Raw genomic sequence first — 22,204 nt, 5'->3', positions numbered from 1 at the left:
TTGCGATTCCGCGATATCGAACCCCCGAACGTCGAGGGATGAAAAGAATGGGGACCGCCAGTCCTTTTTGGAAAGGTACCGAAAGGGCCTGCAATAGTTGCACCCTGATTCTTGAAAAACACCATTTACTTTCGTAGTGCTCCGGCAGGCTGGTCAGCCTTCTCCTTTGAAATACACTGTTAAAAAAAAGATGATGATTTTATAACATATTTTCAAATTAAATGTATAACATATAATACATTACAAACTTAGTACATATGTGTCATAAATTTATAATATTGGGTTGTTCGGAAAGTAATTTCGTTGTTTCCCAACAGAAGACTTAATTTTTTTTTCACGGCCAACTTCACACTTAAGCCACATAATCATTATATATTTTGACAGCTGATCTAGCAAGGCTTGTTTGTGAAAAAGTTTGATTGATTCTACGCAGTAGTTTTTGGTTGGTACTCTTTCAAATATGGAAAGTGAAAAGCGGCACTTTCGGCATATTTTACTTTTTTACTATCAAAAAGGTAAAAATGCTGTTCAAGCAAGAAAAGAATTTATCCGATGTGTATGGAGAAGATGTATTGACGGAATGCCAGGGTCAAAACCGGTTTGCAAAATTTCGATCCGGCAATTTTGATATTGAAGATGCACCACGTTCTGGAAGGCCACTTAAAGCTGATGAAAACACAATAAAGGCATTAATTGATGCAAACCGGCGAATAACAACTCGTGAAATCGCTGAGAGATTAAATTTATCGAATTCGAACGTTTATGACCATTTGAAAAGCCTAGGTTTAATCTCAAAGCTCGACATATGGATTCCTCGTGTTCTTACGGAAAGAAATTTGTGTCATCGCATTGACGTCTGTGAATTGCTTCTAAAACGTCAGGAAAATACACGTCAACATTTTATCTTTAAAACGAGCACTCGTTGAGCTCAATCGGTTGAGAAATACGTTCGGAATCGTTGTCCCCGTGAGGCCCTGCAAAATCGCTGGAGTGGTGAGCGCCCTTAATCAAATGAACTAAAATTCGGTTAACTTAATCAAATGCAGTGAAACGATTATATTCAATAAACCAAATTTGTTTATCTCCACGTAGTAATTATTTCAAAGGGATGTGTCGACCTGCTCGCTGGAGAATGAAGATATAAGAAAGGAACGTTATTGTTCCCAGCGTAGGTATCGAACTTACGTTCGGACGGTTGTAGCGAGATTCTCGAATACTCTCATTGACGTGAAAGTTACATCCTAAGAAGCCCTACCTACCTCCACTTCCACCTGAATTTTCTCCGGTAATATCTCAACATTTTTTAACCTACTCTTCCCCGCGGTCCACAAACTGCGAAAGAATTAACGGCGTTCACCACCAAGAGGGGACGATGACTTCCACCGCTAGATGGCATTAGCATCGAATTCGGTGGGAGGTAACCAAAACGTACTTTCTCGCTCGGAGGAGGGAGACGCGACGCATAATGGGCAGTGTTTGGCAACGGGCGAAAAATGTGTGCGTATTTTGCACGTATACAACTCACACAACGGCTAGACGCCTCTGGACTAGGCGCCGAAACGTGTGTGACCCTCGGCCGCACGCACACGCAAGTTGGACGCTCCGCCTAGAGTCGGCAACGGTTGCCAAGGAATGCCCAAAATCCTCGCGAGAAACTTGAAAATCCTGAAAAAGGTGCTCCACGGGGACAACGATTTTGAGCGTATTTCTCAACCGATCGAGCTCAACGGGTGCTCGTTTTAAAGATAAAACGTTGACGTGTGTTTATATGGGAGCGATTTTCGATCAAGCACCTCCTTCCTAGTTAAAAGGGCATTGAAATTATGTCGTTGCACTTTTTTATATGATAATGACCACTTATCGAAAATCGCTCCCATATAAACACAGTTCAACATTTCATCTTCGATATGAGCACTCGTTAAGCTCGATCGGTTTAGAAATACGTTCGGAATCGTTGTCCCCGTGAGGCCCTGCAAAATCGCTGGAGTGGTGAGGGCCCTTAACGCGTCCAAGCTTCGCACTAGGAGTAACCCCTAAAAAATCTACGAAGTAGGGGTCGCAAGTCCGGCTTAATCCTCCCACAGAGCCGCGACATTTCGACCCTCCACCTTTCCTAGGTGTTCCGATCTCCCCGCCGACCTGGAGTGCGAGTATATCGTCCGAGTGTAATTTTATTATCTCTCCTTTCAGCAGCCCCTGGTGGCGGCTCGTGCCGTTATTCGAGCGGTATTTCAGTTTAATTTCCCCCCCCTTCGCAGCCCTCGGCCGCGAGGTGGCACCTCCTTTCGCCACGGGGAAATTATGCAAAGAAGGCGACGATGGCTATCTCTATAAGGCTCCGCCACGTACACGGCGCCCCCTATCTATATTCCATTGAGACGGGCCGACCTTAAGCCTGTTTCGCGCAGATAAACGCGAAACTACCATCAGCCACCCTTTAGAGCCGGCGTGTCACGGGCCGCGTAATCCTCGGGGCCCTTTGCCCTTCGACCTCCCGGTATCAGCTCCCTGCGGTATCGGCTCCCTTTCGTCGCGCGCCGCCGAGTGCGACCTCTTCTCAGGGCTCGTTTACGATCCTTCCGATTTCCCAAGGAGGAGCCCTTCCGCCCGTCCGCGTTAATCTTCTCTCTCCGACCTGGATGGTCTGATGAAAACGCATTAAACGTTCTCCACTTTCGAGCGGAATCGCCAAGTAGAACAAGCTCGGAGATAAGCCTCGCGGGGTAAGTGGTGACAGCGATCGATATACTCGCTGTCTGACCGACGCTCATATTTTCCACTTAATTGCATGCTGATCTTTGCGATACATGCAGTAAAGTATGGAGTTCATTTCAGATTCTGGGCTGATTTCGAATTCAATGATTAGAAATGCGTGTAAGGACTTTTTTCGTCACGGGTAGAAGACCGAGAATATTTTCTTCTCTCTCTCTTTTTCTTTTTTTTTTTCCTGAGAAGTCGGTACGAACTGTTAACGATTTATAATTATAATTTGGAATATATGTAGTGCCAGTGCCCTGTGCGGTCCAATAAAGTTAATAGAACAAAAAAAAGATGAAAGCGTTTAGCTATACGAATAGTTGTGTCGCCAATTACGGCAATAAAGATTAAGAATAAGACTAAATGGAAGTTAGAGTGAAATGTAATGTTTGTATAATTGTGGGGTGAAATGAGAAGTATTTAGATTAAATGACAGCTCGATAGGTGTTACCGTTTATGCGTGGTTGAGAGTTCGTGAAGTGCGAGCGGCCGTATGTATGACTCAGTGAGGGAGAATTTTGACGCACAAAGAAATGTATTGATGAGGGTGGGAATGAGAGAGTGAGGAATATGAACTGAGTGAGAAAGAAATTAGAGTGAGGCTGGATGAGAACGATCGAATGGGAATTAGTTCTAATTGAGGAGAGCTCGAGCGAAGTCGGAGGGAAAATCAAGTCCCTTTTTCTGAGATCTTTAAGACGTACTCTTTAATGTATTCAATTTCTTTATATTAATTTTTTTATTAATAAATCAACCGTTCATGTTAATCCTGACACTTGAAATTTGATCCTACATATATGATTTATCGCGGTTTTTGTGTTCGAGAGGGGTTGTAAAGTGGTCGGCGTATATTTATACGGAGAGAGTAGAAATGAAAGAGGCTGCAGAAGGCACGAAAGCGGTTCGTTATTCGGATCCTATTAGGTATTTCACGCGAGATTGCGTTATTATACAGTGGTGGTAAACTTTGCATAATTTTGCGTTACTTACAGTGTACTCGGAGCATCATCCGCTTGCTAACCGACGGTGGCACGCCGTTGCTGGCAATGCAGAGGTACACGCCCATTTCGCTCCTCGTCACTTTGGACAAGATCAGGACTTCGCCTTCCGCGACAGCCACTGCGATGATGATGGCAGATTCAACGATGGCAAGGCGAAAGAGACGAAAGCAAAAGATGAGACAAAATTAATCTTTATCCTTTTACTGCTACTTAAAAGCTAAACGTTTCTTATTCGTTTCTTAGATTTTCCTTAGAAGCTCTCTTATTTATGGTGATATGACAGTGGCGTCTAAGGGCTCAATTGTTTATGAAATTCTTCTCCAAATCGGGTTAATTGAATCGTTTGAAAATTTACCATATGACTTTGGAAGCCTTAAGGTGAAGTGAAACCCCCTTCAAATCAGTCGATTCGAATAAAACACTTTTTTTTTTGGGTATTGGACCAAACTGTCCCAAACTTTGACACACGACGTGTGATCATCTAAGAATTGTCCTGTCACATTAAAAGTTTGGATTTTTTTTTTAAATTGTTTAACTTAGCTCAGGCCAAAACCAAAATGGCATCGAGCTCTCATGTTTCGATCAATATACAATTATTGATGGCTCTGATATGAGAATTCAAAGGGTCAGGACAATTTTACGATACTTTACAACACTATGGTAATCGAGAAACTCGTATTTGAACGGGACAAAGGCAAAAAAAGTGTCTCATACGCTTCTGTGCCAGAACGATGGTAATACGAGGTCCCGGAGTGAAAATTTAGTTGACATGGAAATCACAGATGGCGCAGGGGGTCCCTCTGCAGTCGATTAGGGCGTCAGAAAATACGAATCCAGAGGATTTCTGGACTCTTACTTCGATTTCTTTCTAATTGTTGTACGAAAACGACAGGTGGAGTTTGTCATTTAGTACAATACCCAATATAAGTCGACATAGCTGTCAATGTCAAAACCAACGTCGACAACGTTATGTATTTAGAAAAGTCTTCTTTACCGACGTCGATCAAGTTCCTCGACGTGTTTCAGTTCACCTTAAGGAAGGTCCTGGCACCCAAATCATTTCATTTTTTCAGATCATTAAAAAAAATAAAATAAAATTTCATGAGTATTAGACCTCGCTCGGAGCTTTTGTGTTTACGTGGTAAAATGTTGAACAATTCGGTATATCCAGTTCGAGTAAAACTTTCATAAACGATTGATTTCTCAGATGCCGCCTCCATTCATTCCATCTTAATGATCAGCAATGAACTGCATTCTGATGCTTTTGATTACGATAAAAAAGATGCCTCTGCTCATATTACGTTTAATGAACCTAAGGGATCTTATCGATTAGCACTGACTGCGGTCAATTCTTGGACGAGGATAATTCTTTAAAAATCATGTAACTTTTCGAAAATGAAAAGTCAATGGAAGACTTCCTGGAAATCATTGGATACTTATAGCGCCTCGTGGATATTTTAGAAATAAGAACAACTTATTGACACATAAAAGGATATGTACAGGGAAGATCTCGATCACGATTGCCGCGTGTTACAGGGAAGGCTCGATAACTCAGCCATTTGGTGGCGTAAGCAAGGAATAGACGAATCACCGTTCCTTTTGTCCTTACTTCTGGTCTTGCCACCGTTGACCCCAGTCCTAGCGATGATGTCGCCGCCATCCTCCCGACGCCATTGGATTTCCGGTGTGGGATATCCTCTCGCTCTACAAACCAGCTTCGCCGATCCACCCTCGGGTACCATCAGGTCACCGGACGTCTCCTCGGATATGATATCCGGTGGTATCACTACCTCTAGATAGGCACTCTGCAGGAACAAATCGAAAAGGGTCTTTACTTCTTTGGTCTTCACGTAGACGCGTACAAAATTGTGCCCGAAGTTAAACCGTTGTTCCTGATCCACTAAAATCAAGATTTTGTCATTACCGGACCACTCTTACAACAGAATATCCGGCGTATTGAATATTAGGACTATGTGGTAATTAATACATTTAAAATTCACTTCGTGCTGCATTAAAATTGGGCACGGGTCCTGTAGAAAACTCGATGAAGTTGTACAGCTCAACGCCATACTTTTTCGTGAAAGACGCCTAACATACGATTCGCTATACTTCAGATTAATTTTGTACAGCTAGTTGTTTCGATGGAATACAAGTTCTAGTTAGCTGTTTCTGGTTTTCTGTATGTTTGCAATATTACAAAGTTGGTGCTGGAGAAGAGTCTGATTACTTTCGGAGTTAAATGGGTCATATTGAAACAATGTCGGAAAGCGAAATATGTGTCGGTGGGTAAAGAAGATATAGAATTGGATACAAAATCTAAGAGATGGTTTTCTAATGGATATTGTCAAAAATCCTGCAATGATCGAGCTTCATGGCGCGCGTATGTTTCTTTGAACCCTTCTCTTAAGGGTAATAATATTTAATGCCGTAAGTGACCGTGGGATAAATACACAAAAAATGATTCGTATATTTGCATTACGAACGTAACACTTTATTTATGGTATTTTACGTAGGCACGCATATGATATCTCGTAATTTTGATGCTCTTAGAAACGCGACGCCGTTATTTGAGCCCGGATGAAAACTTGTACGACGGCAGTACTCGTAAAGCACCACTCAAGACCCGACAAGACTAGCAAAGAGCATCCCAACACATTGACATAGCTGGCACCAAAAACTTCAAGCGTTACTTGAAGATCGCCGAAAGCGAAAATTCGCTCTCAGTCTTTTGAAAGCCAAAAGGACTTTCCACACGGACGAAAAAGAAGTCGCTGAATCGCGGTTCTTCTTGTAGAGTATACAAGCTATTCAAATATTTCACCACCGAATTGATCGAAGTCAACGCGATTAAATAAAATTAACTAACTCTTTCAAATATTCTCTTTTAAGATCTCGCAACGCGAAAAGGAATATCTTTCTCTACCGGTCTTTCAATGCTGCCAAATCTGCGAAACAAAGGATTTTGCAGACCGAGCACCAGCTCGTTCCCAGCTGTTTGTGTAGCTTTGAGACTCTCGTTCAACGGAAACGCCATTCTTAGATCTCTTTTCTTTTCGTTTTAGCTTGATAAAAAAAAGTCTTGCCGGCGGACCCTTCTTGGCGCTCCACACGTCGCAAGCAGTAGGAGGTCCTGATCTGGGCATTATTCATTTTCTTTTCCCACTTATTTCATATTTCCTACTTTATGTCCTCCACCTACCTGACTTTTCATGGGGTCGGTGTTGACCTGGCACATATAAACGCCCCTGTCCTCGGGCATGGCGCCCTTGATGTTGAGCGTCCACGTGTTGAAGTCGCTGTGGGTGACGGACAGTCTGGCATTGTTGGTGATGACGTGCTCGTGGATGGCCAGGACCGCCTTGGTGTTCGCCTTGATCCACGCCACCTGATCTCACGAACCCTTTGCTTAGCATTGTATCGCTCAACCGGACACAGGCAAAGTCGGCCATCGCCGAATTACGCGACCCTAGACCGGATACGCGAACCTCCAGGGTTCCCTTTTTGGGGGTCTTCCGGGACGTGGATGCGAGGCAAACCGGGTCGGGAATCAAAAATCGCGGCGGGGGGCGGGTGGAGAGCTTTTATTAGAATCGCGAGCGGAATCATACGGCGATCGGGTCCGACATACAAGTGCCTGATCGCGAATCGGAGCGCTTGCCAAAGTCCTGTCGAGAGCCAGGCCATGCCAGGAGCATCGTAAGGGTGCACCCCTTTCTCGGTCGGGGTATTATCGTTCGCGGAAATTGAAGCCTCGGTCGCGGAGGCTCATGTTGACCTCTTTGAATCTCGATTCGAGGGCTTGCATCCACGAGGCAACAAAGAGCCTCGCCAGATTCTTATCGACGTCTCCAAGGTGGAGCCTACGACGGCGAAGGGTCGCGGAGTGTTTGGCAACGACGGCGCCCTCGAGGGCTCCACTCGTGATACATTACGCCCTTTTTCTTTCCTAGCCTGCCCTTAGGCAACCCCTTACACTCGATCCCCGTATCGACACCCTGTTGGCTAAAACGACTCTCGATTACTCTCGCTTCGACCCTTCCACACTCGCGCGGCGATTAGAACTGTGCCGACAATTAAGTGCGTGGTAGGAACGCGGCAGATTGCGGGGTGGAATCAAAAGAGCTCCGAAGACCTTTCACCAACTTCTTGGAAATGGTGGCTGATGTTCCGCCCGGGTGCTACGGGAAGATTTCAGCCATTTTCGATTTTATCACTAATGGACTTCTTGGGAGAGCTCGAAGTAGGGACAACTTTTTACGTACAATTCATTCGTGTCGTAGTTCTTCGCTATTTTAAAAGTTTGCCCTGGGAAGTCCAGAACCTTTCGCGTTCTTACTTTGACTGCCGTAATCATTTGTTCACTGAGAAAATTTTGGAAGTTGAAAGAAACGTAGCGCTTTATGTTTATTCGAATGCGCGCTGAGAGTCAAATTGTACAATTCCTTGAAAATATGAACACGAACGTCAACCATAACTTTTTATCGTGAACTAATCGTTGGAATATCATTTTCTCAGTCACCGATTCAGGTGTCTTTCTGCCTACGTTTTATAATATCGCTTCTACTAATCGTCAGAAATATTGTGAGATCATGATACCGAGGAACGTGGGAAAAAGTTACTTTCAAATTGTATGATATTCTTCGTTCTTATAGCTCTTTGCAAAATTAAAACTTACGCGTTCACGCCAATCTTTTAGTTCGGTAACTTCGAGTAACGAAATACTCGGATAGTTCGTAGGAAAGCTATTAAAGTTTTTAAATTACTTTGTATTTTGTAACCTGAGAAATAAAGCCAACTCCGCATCTTAAATCCAAATCTCGAAATTTGAGAATTAAGTCGGCTTATGGGAATGCGTTGCTCGTGGAAAATGCAGGGTACCACATTACCGGGAAAGTGGATCGGCAAAAGAGAACCTGCTTCCAACTACCGCGTTCACCCGATATTACTGTGCATTTACTTTTTCGTAGGGATATATAAAACTGCATGTTATGTCAACAGCTACGACGCCCCGCCAGGAAAGAATATGAAGAAACGAATTTGTGAAGCTCGTGCTGATTCCCCAAACTCGTTTTTCCAGAACGACTCAGGATACATTTACCCTCGCAACGCGGAATAACTCAATGTCTATTATGTTTAATAAAGTAATCAATAACGCGGTTTTTCAAATTCAAGTGATTTCCCTTAAGACCAATCGAAGCCAACTAGAGTTTAATATCGAAATTATTAAAATCATTTCGGGCTTGTAAAGATTATGTACATCAAGAATATAAATTGCTTGGATGGACACAAAATGGTTTCCTATTACTTTCAATATGTTTGTTGAACGTCGAGAAATGAGGGGAACGGTTCGATTAACTATCGAGGGCACGAGAGATGCTTTCGTTGGTTATGTACTTATGCAAAGCCAAATGAAAGGCTCGTGAAATATTTTGGATGAATGACGGGCAAACGTAACCTCGGAGAGTGCTCGAGCAACTCGTTCGATAATGGACTTTATTCACGTGAATTTGTCTATGGAGTGGAATGTCTACAGAATAAAATGTTGGACTTTTCCAAATAGGGGATTGTTCCGTGGCCCGGTGTCGTTAATAAAAAGAAAGTGGGGTTTTCAATGAAAGACGTGACAAAAGGCTGAAGAACTATCGTGAAACGTGAAAAGAAGGGAATCGGAAGTGTTACGGCAGCTTGTTTTCTTGGTTCTTGTCAGACAAATAAAATGAACATTAAATTGTAGCATTATGTGCTGGTATTAATAATGCCGGGGGAATTATCGAAGAAAACTACGCTTTCTGCATCGAGTTTAATTAAGAATCAGAATGCTGCAGGGCTCACAGCTTTACTTCGATTGAAAACGTTAAATCAGAATGGTCAATAATGTAAATTCTCATTAATAGTCGCAACCAGAAGTTCAAGCTTTATTAATTGTCACAGCGGAGGCGGTTCTTTATTCCTTGACCGCAATGACAAAAGGTAACCTTTTAAAGAGGTATTGTTTAATAACGTTCAATACCAATATTTTACTTTTGCGAAATGTACACGCCCTCGGTACATCGCAAATGCGGTGACTCCCAATTTATAGAGTTACCATGTTGTACAGAAAGAAAAGAAAATATTAAAAAATGGGGGTAGAGTTGGGGTGGGAGCGTTGTTACGAGTAAATTGCCTATTTGCTGGATTTCCATTCGTGCGGCTTTCCGCGTCGTTCCGCACTTTACAAATATTTTAATGCTTCGAAATAATGTCGCTGATTTACCGCATGACCTCCGCGAACGAATCCCTGATGCACGACTCTTTCCGCATCAATAATACCAAAGTTGCAGTTGCAGCTCGGGAACTTCTTGGTCACATCTCGTGTATACGTTGCGCCAAAACTTTTCAAATAGCACGTATTCCGCCGAGCGCGTAATGCTCGCGAAAGTCGTCGAGGGAAAGTATGTTTTCATAAAGATGTGCAAAAGGGACAGCGGAAACTCCGTCGTCACCTATCTCACTTGAAACTGCGACACGAAATCATTTCCGGTACACTTTACTAGTATCGTAACTAGGAATTCCGGCCATTGGCAAAGAATCTTCAGCATTAAGGTGAAGTGAAACACGTCGAGGAACTTGATCAATGTCCTCGATCAACCTCCATAAAGAAGATTTTCTAAATGCCTACGTTGCCGACGTTCGTTTTTATATTGACAACTGTGTCGAATTATATTGGATATTGTACCAAATGGAATACTCCAACTGTCGTTTTCATACAATAAATATCAAGAAATCAAAGTAGAACTCCAGAAATCGTCTGGATTCATGCTTTCTGGGGTCCTAATTGACTGCAGAGGGACCCCCTGCGCCATCTGTGATTTCCAGGTCAATTAAATTTTCACTCCGAGACCTCGTATTCCCATCGTTTTAGCATAGAAGCGCATACAACACTTTTTTGCCTTTACCCCGTTCAAATGCGAGTTTATCGATTACCAGAGTGTTCTAAATTGTCGTAAAATTGTCCTGACTCTTCCGTTTCTCATATCAGAGCCTTCGATAATTGTATATCGATCGAAATATGAGAGCCTGACGCCATTTTGGTTCTGGTCTGGGCTAAGTTAACAAATTTTTTCCAAAAATCCAAACTTTGAATGTGTCAGGACAATTCATAGATGATCAGGAGTGATGTGTCAAAGTTTCGGACAGTTTGGTCTAATACCCTTAAAAAAAAAGTGTTGTATTCGAATCGACTGATTTGAAGGGGGTTTCACTTCACCTTAAGCGAGTCCTGCACGACACGTGCACATTACCATGGAATTGTCAACAAGAATGTGTAACTTTTTATCTGACATTGATGGAGAGAGTTATGCGTACTTTTAATTGCAGTCGAGGCTTCCGGATGAACTAGATACACGAAGGGATTAATCGTTTACAATTTTTATCGCTGATTCCGCAACCAAGAACTTCGGTCAGGCGAAAGAGGCGTTTAAGGCACTATCAATTTTCTCAGCGACGTTATCTGGTTTCGTTTAACGGCGTATGATTTCTGCACAATGTACACATATTACGAAGGAAGCCCAGCAAGTACCCGGATGTCCCATATCCCTTCAAGTGAGTGATGCTCGCGTGTAGCCGGCGAAGACGGGGAGAATTCACGACAGGGTGTGAAGACACGATTCGAGGAACGTTATATCAGAATGGATTCCCATTTCATATCCCAGCACAATGTTGGACCATGTCGAAATATATATATATTCGTGTTGAAACATGAGTTCGGTAACTTCTTTTTAAATATTACAAACATGTGTCGGGAATAGCAGGGAGAACGTGGAGTTCACAACGGAGAATATAAACGCGGTACCCAGAATGTCTGGAATAATTGTGAGGTCGGTAATATGGTAAGATGTCTCGAGAAATAATCCTTTTGGCACTGTTGAAAGTGAACAATACCGCTACCAGAAGAAGGGTATTTTCCAAACGGAACACAAACCTCTAACCAAGACTTATCTAAAAGGTATCGCTTTTGGAGAGTTCAAGGTTGACAAGAATTGCCAAAAAAGCCGCGTTCTCTAAAATTCACCTAACAAGTTCCGCAGAACAAATGTTCTTCAACATGCCCGAGCAGCAATTACGAGCTTGTAGGTGCAATTCGTGATCATAAGCGCAGAATGAATAATAGCGATGACGAACGACTGGGAGCATCATCAGTCTTCAAAGACGATAACCGGTATCGCTTATGGATCCAGGAACGAAGGAATGGAAAAGTTAGACTTCAGACGAGAGAACAATGAACATTCGGTTGCAAAGGGAGGGAACTATAGAGCTCATCTTTCGTTCCTACGCCTAAAAATGGCGATAACAGTTACGTTACGTCATTTTTATATCCGTTTAAAAAAGAGTCAACGTTTTTGCCTCATTCAGGTCACATGCAAAGATTTGGAATATAATACGAGAACTTAGAATAGGAAGATGTTAAGAACGTCGGTCTCGTTTGTACTTCAAATACACCCTTGTGTCTATTTTTGTAGGGTCGACGTCCATATGAGCGCTAAATCAAGACTCGGTTAAATCTCAATACCTTTAATTTTCAAATACTCAATCGAGCCTCGCTTCGCCCTGAAGATCCTCCCCTTCACCAGGGTGACCCTAGGAATATAATTTCATATAAACTATTAACATAAGCTCCAGTATTAAATTTCACATTTACAAAATTCTACTTTTCACGAATGAAGTAATGCAATGGGTTCATCCACTTAATACATTTTAACTTATACAACGGAACAATCAGGACCTCGAGCTAACCGTTTGCACATTCTCCGTTTCTAGCCAATGACAAGTAGTTTGAACATTCTCAGATCCAACTTCTATAGACTTACATATGAATAACCACTCTATTCTGAAATTTTCCAATCCTCGATTCAACCGAACCGTCCTGTGGACTTCGAGGTTCCAACGAGAAAAACGAGGGTCGAGGTTCCAAGTGAACCAAACGAGATGAATTTCTGCCGGCAAAATGAACGATCAAAACAGAGGAACATCCAATCGAGATCGTTAATTTCGAAAGCAACGAAAGATGGCGGCTACCCGTTTCCTCCTTCACGTCTCGAGCTCTACGATACGTTCCAACCCTTTCATCATGGATCCATGATATCGATGACCAAGAAGGCCTCCACTGGTCGAGAATCCTGCACCCCACGAAGGAGTTTCCCCGAGTTCCCGGGACCGTCGCAGCCCTCGGGGCGGGTAATGCCCGCGAGAGTCATCGAAGAGGAGGACGCCGCTTTAACGAGGGCAATTAAGTCGGCTAAACGTAAAGCCAGCTCGCGCCATCGAGGTGGGCAGGTGGATCCGAAGTCTTCCATCCCGACCACGGTGGATCCGCGGCGGATCGGCCGCGCGGCAATGGCCGGGCGCGAGCCTCGGCGAACGCGGCAGGTACGCGTTCGCGGGGCGCAATACTACATTATACCGGGCCGTATACCTATATCCGCGCGTAGTACGCGCATACGATAACGATATAACGATAGACGCGGGTATACGAGCCACACCTATCCCGGCCTCCATTCCCGAGGTCTTTCATATGCAAACCATCTCAGCGCTCCATTGTGGCGCGCTGGCTGGGATCAGGCACCTCGGTCCGGTCTACCGCCACGCCTCGTTTATTTCGCCTTCCGCCGTCGTTCCTTTCCTCTTTTTCCCCCTGCCCCATCTTTTTTCGACCGTCCGCCGCCAAGGCATGGCTGCTCCTTTCAGCGGTATGCAGATAAATGGATAAACTCGCTAATTAAAAGTTTCGGCGAGAGCCATTCTTGTCCTCGAAAACATGCCCGTTGGTCGGGACGCAGCCGCGGGGCCGACTCCACCTTTGCCGGGCCGGACGCTCGTTTCCCGGGGACGGAACGCGGACGGAACGCGGACGGAACGGCATTGGCGGGCGAATTATCACTGCCCAAAGGCGGAACGCGCGCCGACGAATATCGATCGGGTTGTCATCGGGGATTAGGGATTTTACGAGCGATCCCGACGAGGTCCCTGTCCACCCGCGGGAGAGACGCGCAGACCCGCGCCACGAGGTGTTCCGAGCTTCGACCGGTCCCTTTGTCGGGACGAGATGTATAATATGCGCGATCGTTCAATACCGGTTAAAGTACCCTCAATGATTTCCGAATTATCGGCTCAGGTGATTGGTCAGAGGCAGGAGCGATTTCGGGAACCGATCCCATTGAGGGCGGTACCGGGGTCGAACGTGCCACTGGGTTCTTCCTATTTTCGGGCTGCTCTTTTGAAATAATCGCGCAAGACTTTGTTGGGGACTTGATATGTTGTTAGGGCTATTTGAAGATGCGCATGGATTGCCTGGATTGTGAGGTTTAAAAGAACCGAGAAATGGAGGCGACGAATTCGCCCCTGCTTGACCATCACTTCCGTACGTGGACCTCGGCTGTACACTGTGAAAACTACGGTTTTGTAAGTGATTTTAGTTGTTCAATGGGAGAAAAATATGGGCGTTTTGTCAATTGGAGCACCACAAAGATTTGTAAATGCAATGGAAATTAGTTACCGTATATAAAATGAATAAGACTGTGAGGCAAGATGAGAAAATCTCAAGTTGTATTATCGTGCTTAAGAATGTTCTCTTGTAAGGAGTAGTTTTATTTTTCACCAATTCACGGAGACAATTTTGAACGGAGATCGTTATTTCACGTAATTTCACTTGAAATATGTTAATAGGGTCAGCGAAACGTAATTCTGTTAACAGCATCGTCCAGCTTTATTTTATTTTGGGGACAAGTCATTCCGTATCAAAGGCTTTGTTCATTATGACAAAAGGAAATATCTCTTTGCGAACTGATTTCAATGTCAATTAACTGTTAGAATTGTCAATAAACGGTTTTACCCTGCGTTTTTACAGTGTACCGTGCACGAGTCCTAAGACCTAAGCGCTCGTAAGGTTATTCGTTTAAGTTTTTGATATCGCTCTGCTTATTCACCTAAGTTACAGTTTCCTTACTTTAAAACATGCTCATGCAACCTCCAGTATCCTCAGTTATTGTTCATGCATCATGGCATGCCTCGGTGATAGGTTTTCAAAGACGTGCCGACGGCAAGAATTATCTGTGTTTTTCTTGGGGGCTTGGTAAACCTTGGTTAAGAAAATTCAGAAAGTCCCGATCAAAAGGGTTTTATTTTATATTCTCAGGGATGAGAATGCCTTGAGCTTCCGAGAGTATTCTATGGCACGTTAGCCGCGAAATAAGCTCGTTTTTTTCTTTATTATTAATTTACCAAACACGAACGTCCTTGGCTTACCTAAAATGATGACTTTCGTGACGCCATTTTATGTTAATTACGACAAACCCGTTTAGTAGCCTTCATATGCGCGTTGGTTGATTTGAAAAATGGTTTCATTGAAGACTGTTCATTGAACATAGTCAACGATGATGACCAAAGAATAACTTTGTCGTTAACGTCCAGTGATTGCGACGTATATAGGGTACGTATTCATGTAGCAATATCGACATAAATGCGTTTTCGGAAAATAACTTCAGGGTCAACTTAACGTTTATAGATAACACTGTAATGTCAAAGTCAAAATACCTGTTACGTAGTTTTAAGTTTACGCAGTTAGACTGTAAAAAATATCAGTCGTAGTTAAAAAATGAAGACACCCTAATAGAAATAAAACTCAGTGGTATTGTTTTCAATTTTGTGGGGAGAACGGGAATACCTGTTTTATCATTGAACCTGCAGTCTCCGTCGACGCGCATCTTTTCTTTAAAGTTATCACCTTTAGGGAGACACTGTATTTAATTAACAGATCGACGTACCGATTGGCGACGTGACGTCGTCTCGCCAAACGTCACCCTTTTAAGCGACACTCCCGGTTTTACGACGAGGGTGCTTAAAGCAATGGGTTTAAGAGGTTATGGGCTATGAATACGGTATTATAAGCCATTACATGTCTTACTACAGGCCATCACACCGCAGCTGTAATCCGAGAGCGCGGGATTCTGCTTCAACGCTTAAAAATTCATATTCCTTTAATTGTTTTGCTACGAGCGTCTCGCATATACCGCGATATACTTTTAAGCATCGAAAAGCTCGTTTCTAATAAAGCCAAAAAGCCATCATTTTTCGATCCTTACGAGGGGGTGTTCTCCCATTCTTCGGAGTTTACGCATCGTAAAGCACCTTCGATGGAAAAGCATTCATTGGATTCGTTCTTTACGAAAATAGATACCTTTGGTAATATTTTCTCGGAGATCGAAAACTCTGTGGGGTACTCCATACATTTTATTTCGATTTAAGTAACGCCGTACTCGCTTCAATTTGACACTCTTGTCATAAATAAGTGCGAGAGTAACCGCAGAAAGTATTGCAATATTAAGTAAACGTACATTCGGAATTCCTACCTTTGAAGCAGAGTTTCGTTTACATATTTTGCGGCACTTGTTTTTGTGAAATGACTTTTATCTTCGCAGTACCCTCGTTTTTACTTAAGCCGGCAGTGTACGCGTTAAGTGCTTCGAAACGTAGAAAGAGAAATACATATTTCATATACTTATTCGAATAGTGAAAGCACTAACGAGCAGAATCGAGCTCTAAATTTGGAAGACCTTAGACGCAAAGTGGCTCTTCAACACGGTCAAATAACGTGAAATACAGTTCCACTAACAACTAACGCCACGTAAAAACTAACAGCTCGTAACAAAGTACACGAGATGGTGTCAAGGCTTGGAAGGGAGAGAGACGTCAAAGTTGACACTAAGGTTAACGTTAAGTGTCGAGGTTCGAGTAAGTCTTCCCTCGATGCGATTTTCCGAGGGTTTGCATTCGGACACGGTCATTTGTCAGCTACTCACGAGTCACAGGGGATTGTTTCGACTAATCGTTACGACCACCCCTCGCAAATCCCAAGAAACAGCGAACTCGGTTGCACTAGGATACATCTTATCGTGTACCACGACGGATCGAAAAAGCCGTTCGTGAATTAGCTGCGCGAACAATTGTGGGTCTGTGCTCGGAATGTGCATGCAGTGCAGTCGATCCCTTCGTCGGTGAAGCAGTGCAATTTACAACTTTGTGGGTCATCGCAAGAAACTCCAAACGTTCTCTCGGAAGATGTCAGGGTGCAGCAGCCTAAGGCGGAGACTTGATATCGTAGAGGGTGAAAGTTGGAAGTACCGACAGCCCTTGCAGGTACTTTACACAAAACTTGCCGACTTGAGAAAATCACTTAAACTATATCGCCCCCGAGGCAAGGCGGAAAAGTTACGACCTCAAGATGCAGTCGCATTTATTTTCATGTCCGACCAGAGAAGTTAACTATTAACGGCTCGGAGATTTCCCGAGTAATTCGCTAAGAGAATATTTCCTCAAGGTGCTCGAGGGTTTTCTCCCGGCTCAAAAGAAACAAGCTAACGCTCTTAACGTCTATTCGGATCGCCGTGGAATCTGAAACAATCTTTCTGTTAGATTTCAGCGGTCTTGCAAGAAGCTGACTGTCGAGATTCTTTCGAAATGAACTATCGGGGAAAGGGTCTGTGCAACTTTTACTCGTCGCGGAAGTTCTTTTCTGGGAGTCAAAGAAGGGGACTGGAGAAAGAATCAATCCCTTGGGGTATGTGCTTTCGTCGATGTATCGGGAATGAAATCGTATGCACTATTGTTCTGGATTATGAAGGCGTGATGTAATTTAGAATTGGTCTGACGTTTAAAGTTCAAATCCAGTCGAGTCGCCTGAGAAAAGACTCCCCTTAAAGATAATACCGATTGCTCAAAAGTAATATTGCAATTATCAATTCTAATCCGCACAAGCGCTTGACATTTCTTTACGAATTCTTACCAAGGCATATCACATATTGGCTCTAAAAGCATCGCGTCGTAAATACGAAACAAATCAGAAATGTCGGTATACTTCTACTATGTATGTCCATATTTCTCACTGAAGTTCATTTTCACTGAATAAATTCATTTTCCCAACGTACAACTACTTTACCCTTGGAAAGAATTTTACGATTTATAAAAAATATCTGTTTCAGACTTTCTGTAACCAAAAGAATTCCTTTTAGACTTAGGTAATCAATGTTGAATTTATTGTCCCTCAATAGTAATTATGTCAAGTTATGGGATAATCTTTTCTCGGGTCTGACTCGAAATGGAAACTGTCAGTGTCAAATGTACCGCGAAATAGACCGATCGCGTCGACACCTCGCCAAGGCAGAAACAACATCGGCAGACCTAGTGCTCCAGTAAGTGCGTGCTTCGTGCTCATTGTCAGAAAGGCGAGAGCGACGGTATCGATGCGATTCGATCGAAATCGAGCGAATGACTGGAACAAATCGGATCGAGAATATTAGACCATCAACTAGGACTACTCGATTCCCCTCATGGTTGAAAACGATTTGGATAGAAATACAGTTTGCAAGATTGACAATACAGGATTCATCTTTTCGGAGAGACTGAGTAGCTCATAATGAAACGTATAATTCCACGAAAATTAGCATTCATCATCAAATTTTATTTCTTCTATATCCTTTCCTGATTTTCTTTTCTATAAAAGCTTATTTAACGGTGTATTAGACATTGCAAGTTCCGGTGACTAAAAAATATATGAATGTCTGAATATATAAATGGCGTTACTCTTTTAGAGTACGATTGAAATGAGTTTTTAATATTAGCACGTACGTGATTCTACTTTTCCGAATTTTTTATATGTACCTCGAAGAAGATCTTATATCGTACATTCAACATCTTTGGGATCTTTGTCTCGTGTATAAGTCTGATTCTTCTAGCGACACCTTTTAATCGCACACCACCCACGATCCAACGAGTAGTCCTAGTCGACGGAATACCATCCTTGAGATCAGATCCTTTAAGGCGTCGCGAAACCCACCAGAAGATCTACAATGATCTGCAATTTGACAAAATCCTACCGTCAGTTTTCTCGTTCATGCTCAAAATCGCTTCTGCTCAAGGCTTCTTCGGAAGACCTCTCGTGTACCACTGATAAGCCTATCAAGAATTGAATTTTTAGGAACGACCAGGGAAAAACAACGACGAAGTATGGTCGAATTGCAGATCCTAAGAGATCCCCGGGCACCTTTCGGTCCACCTGGTCGGAGAAACGTCTCAGAGTCGGAGAAGAGATCCGCGGATGAAACGCGTCGTTTTAGGGCTGGGTGGTACTCATAGCAGAGCATGGTGCAATTAATGCAGTGCTGAGGTGCAGGCACGCGTTTATAGTGCAGAATAGGGTTAAGTACGTCCTTTAGGCGGACTCGGTTAGATGGTTAGATAGTTACCCGGAGCTTGGCGCCACTGTGATCTCCACTCGCGGAGGATGAAGAACTCACCCGGTATCCTCCGAGGTTGTTCACGACGCAGGTAAAGGTAGCGTCTCGCCCTTGCGGGATCGTTACGTTCTCCAGCGGTTTAAGGAAGTCTGGCTCCAGCCCCGTCACTGAAACATTCCAGAGACAACGTTTTATTACCTCCACTTGTCGCCCCCAAAGTGCCTTCTTTCCCCCGAATCGGCGAGCCATTTTTCCGAGGACACTCGTGAACTCGCGTTAGTTATTCATTGCCGACTTGGCGCCATTTATATGCATTCGCCTGGTAACATCTTTTAGGTGTTAGGGATTTATCTCCTGCCTTGGAATGGTAGCTTTAAAATTTGGAGGCTTCTTACAGCGCTCGTTCTTGAGGTTTTATACCTCCCCGCCACCGGGCGAACGTTTTCATGAATGACTCATGAAGCAAATCTCGCTCACCTCTGTACCGATTACACGAAAAGTGGTAGCAGGGCATATCCAAGCAGGTCGAAATCTTTAAAGAGTATTTTTCTCGCGGTATTTATCGAAACCAATCGAACCGAAGAGTTACCCAGGAAATCGCGCGTATCGTCAACGACCCCATCAGAATGTTCTTGGCAGATTTAACTTTGAAGAAATCTTCTTTCCAAAACCCTGAACTTTCAAGTGCACGTCGAAGCACTAGTTCCAAGGGCTTGAAACGTCTTTACCTTTTTGGCCCGATACGGTATAAATTCATTTTTAATTCGAAAACTGACTGAATCACCCGGGATATCTCAAGCACTCCTTCAAAGAGGCTCCCGCTGAAACGTGCCGTGTAATTGCTCTTCCCCTGTACCTCGAAGTGGAATCAACCGCCTCTATTTAATAATTCAAGATTGACCGAAACTCCTCCACCTCGAGCATCGTCTTCTCGTAGAAATCGGGGCGCAGTTTTCGCAAGAACGATCGATTTTCCGATCCTCGGGCAAGGCGGTACATGGAACGTGTTTTGGAATTGTGCCGACGGCTGTTTGTACAGGGGAAAAAACGCACGGGCGTATTGAATTTGAATTTACAGCGCGCGAAGATCCAGGATATCCCGGCAAGTCATGGCGTGGCATACGGAGGACGGCATTGCGAGCCGAGTTTTACGAGGGTATTTACATGAGCACAATATTTTATAGGCCACTTAATACCGGGTCACGTTCCATCCTAAGGCAGCTCGCAGGCCGCTCACCTATGAATCAAAGTGCGCTTTAAAGATTTCTCCCTTATCCCGTCAGTCGACCGGATAAGCGCCGGAAGGACGAGAAAACGGATCCGCAAGGAATCCTCCCCCTTCCCGCGAATTATGCAACTTTCCGCCGTACGAGCAACGCGAATTACGCTGCAAAGTGTTTTCGGCATGAAAACTTGAATACCTTCGTGGCTAACAGTATCCTTACGCAAACGGGGAGAATTAATGCGAGCGTTGAAATTTATTTCTGGGGTCTGACGCCGCAATCATGTGAAGTGGTTCGAGACCTAAAAAATCGCTCCTGCCGAAACGATTAAAAATAGGAGCCGCTAAAGGGATTGAAATCCTGCTTTTGTGTCAGAAAGAGAACGCTGCTTTCTCTATTCAGGTTAATGTATGTAAAGTACTCGAAGGGAAAAAATATTCTTTTCTAGTGTCACCTTTTCTCTGCTGTTTCGGTTTTAGGGATTCTGAAAACCAGTTTAAAAAAAACTATTGTTACAGAAGGCGAACAAGTTGTCGATGAGGTTTATCGTTATTGTTACGGAATAGTTTACTCAAGAAGAACCAGCTTCCGTAAACAATTAGCCAAATACATTTATCTTTTCTCAATTAATCATAAAAGACCCTCGAATCGATTATTTTGACCAAACAGTACATTTTGTTTTATGCAAGATTCCAGTTTGTCTATTCAAAACAATTAGAATTTCTCTCAAAATTATATGTCCACAGAAATCTAGTTTTTAACTTCATCTAACGAAATTAAAAGAGGCAGGAACTAAATGTGAAAACAAAATTTGATTTGGTGAGCATTAAAATAATGATCATAAGTGCTACGAGTATCTACACAGCGGGTCGTTCGCGAAATAAAATGTTTCCAAATTTGGTTTCTGATTTTTTTTTATTAAGTTGACGTTGAAAACTGGAGGGAAATTCTAATTGTTTCAAATAGATGTACAGGGGTCTCACGTGAAACAAAATGTACTTTGACGTTTGGAAAAATAATATGTGTGAAAAATTAATTCGCGTTTTTAAAAGCATGAGAGTTCTATCGTATTTGGTAAAAATAGTTCATTTAAGCTTTTTTTTGAAGAGATTACAGAATAGTGTATAGTGATCTGTTTGACATTAAACTAATTAATGTGAGCACATTTGTTAAGTGCGAATTACCGAGTATTCGAAATTTGATCGTGAGCTTTAATCGATACGTACTTACTAAATAATGCTTTGTCATGGGTAATGCTCTTTCTACATCGAAATAAAGTTTTCACGGTAGATAGTAACTGATATAGATTGTGCTCATAAAGAACAAAGTTTATCGCTTATATTCTCTTGCACAACTTACAAAGAGCTTTCTAAGGAACCATGGATTAATTACCCAGGATACAAGGTACTTTTAGGTGATACAGTTAACTTCCTCGTTACAGGACAAGGATGTCCCATCTCCTACAATTAGCGCAAAACAGATCATACGTTGCAGTGCAGAATGAAATCAGAAACTTCGCGACAAGAATATCCCATAAAATCGGGCATAGAAAAATGAAAATATTCAAATACGTATATTATTAACCCTAGAACTCACGAACGGGATATAAATCCACCCCAGTAGATTTAGCAACTTTGCTCGTAAGTCAACAATTCTTGTCGTTTATCGGTCATTGAATGGGGTTTTCATCAACGAAACATGACTAAAATTGAATTTTGTCCTTACCATTCGTTTGCTCATTAATAACCGAAAAAATTCGCCTACTAACGTTTCATTTTACTGTTGATGGGAAGTATCTTGTCAACGAGAAACAAACGGAGTGGATATCTACCTCATCTGGAAAAATTGATACATGAGACCTAGAGTTAATACTAAACTTTTACTTTCATGCAATTTAGTTACAGGGAGGATCTAGCTTGATTTACTGAATATTAATTTTATTATTTAATTTTATGGA

General features: G+C 42.9%; 1 protein-coding gene across 1 annotated transcript in view; it reads right to left on the bottom strand.

Annotated features, from left to right (window-relative positions):
• LOC105697847 (lachesin) overlaps window positions 1-19,538 on the bottom strand; it is a 32,679-nt gene extending 13,141 nt beyond the window's left edge. Inside the window, exons 1-5 of the mRNA XM_023432182.1 lie at window positions 19,502-19,538; window positions 19,085-19,191; window positions 6,958-7,143; window positions 5,368-5,563; window positions 3,748-3,876 (exon numbers count right to left, since the gene is read on the bottom strand). Coding sequence (XP_023287950.1) covers window positions 3,748-3,876; window positions 5,368-5,563; window positions 6,958-7,143; window positions 19,085-19,191; window positions 19,502-19,538 — 655 coding nt within the window. The remainder of the gene's footprint in view (window positions 1-3,747; window positions 3,877-5,367; window positions 5,564-6,957; window positions 7,144-19,084; window positions 19,192-19,501) is intronic.
• Window positions 19,539-22,204: the final 2,666 nt, after the last annotated feature.

Source organism: Orussus abietinus, unplaced genomic scaffold (assembly GCF_000612105.2).
Source record: "Orussus abietinus isolate OABI.00-Male unplaced genomic scaffold, Oabi_2.0 scaffold259, whole genome shotgun sequence".
Lineage (NCBI taxonomy): Eukaryota > Metazoa > Arthropoda > Insecta > Hymenoptera > Orussidae > Orussus > Orussus abietinus.
This window is presented reverse-complemented; position numbering and strand designations above follow the sequence as displayed.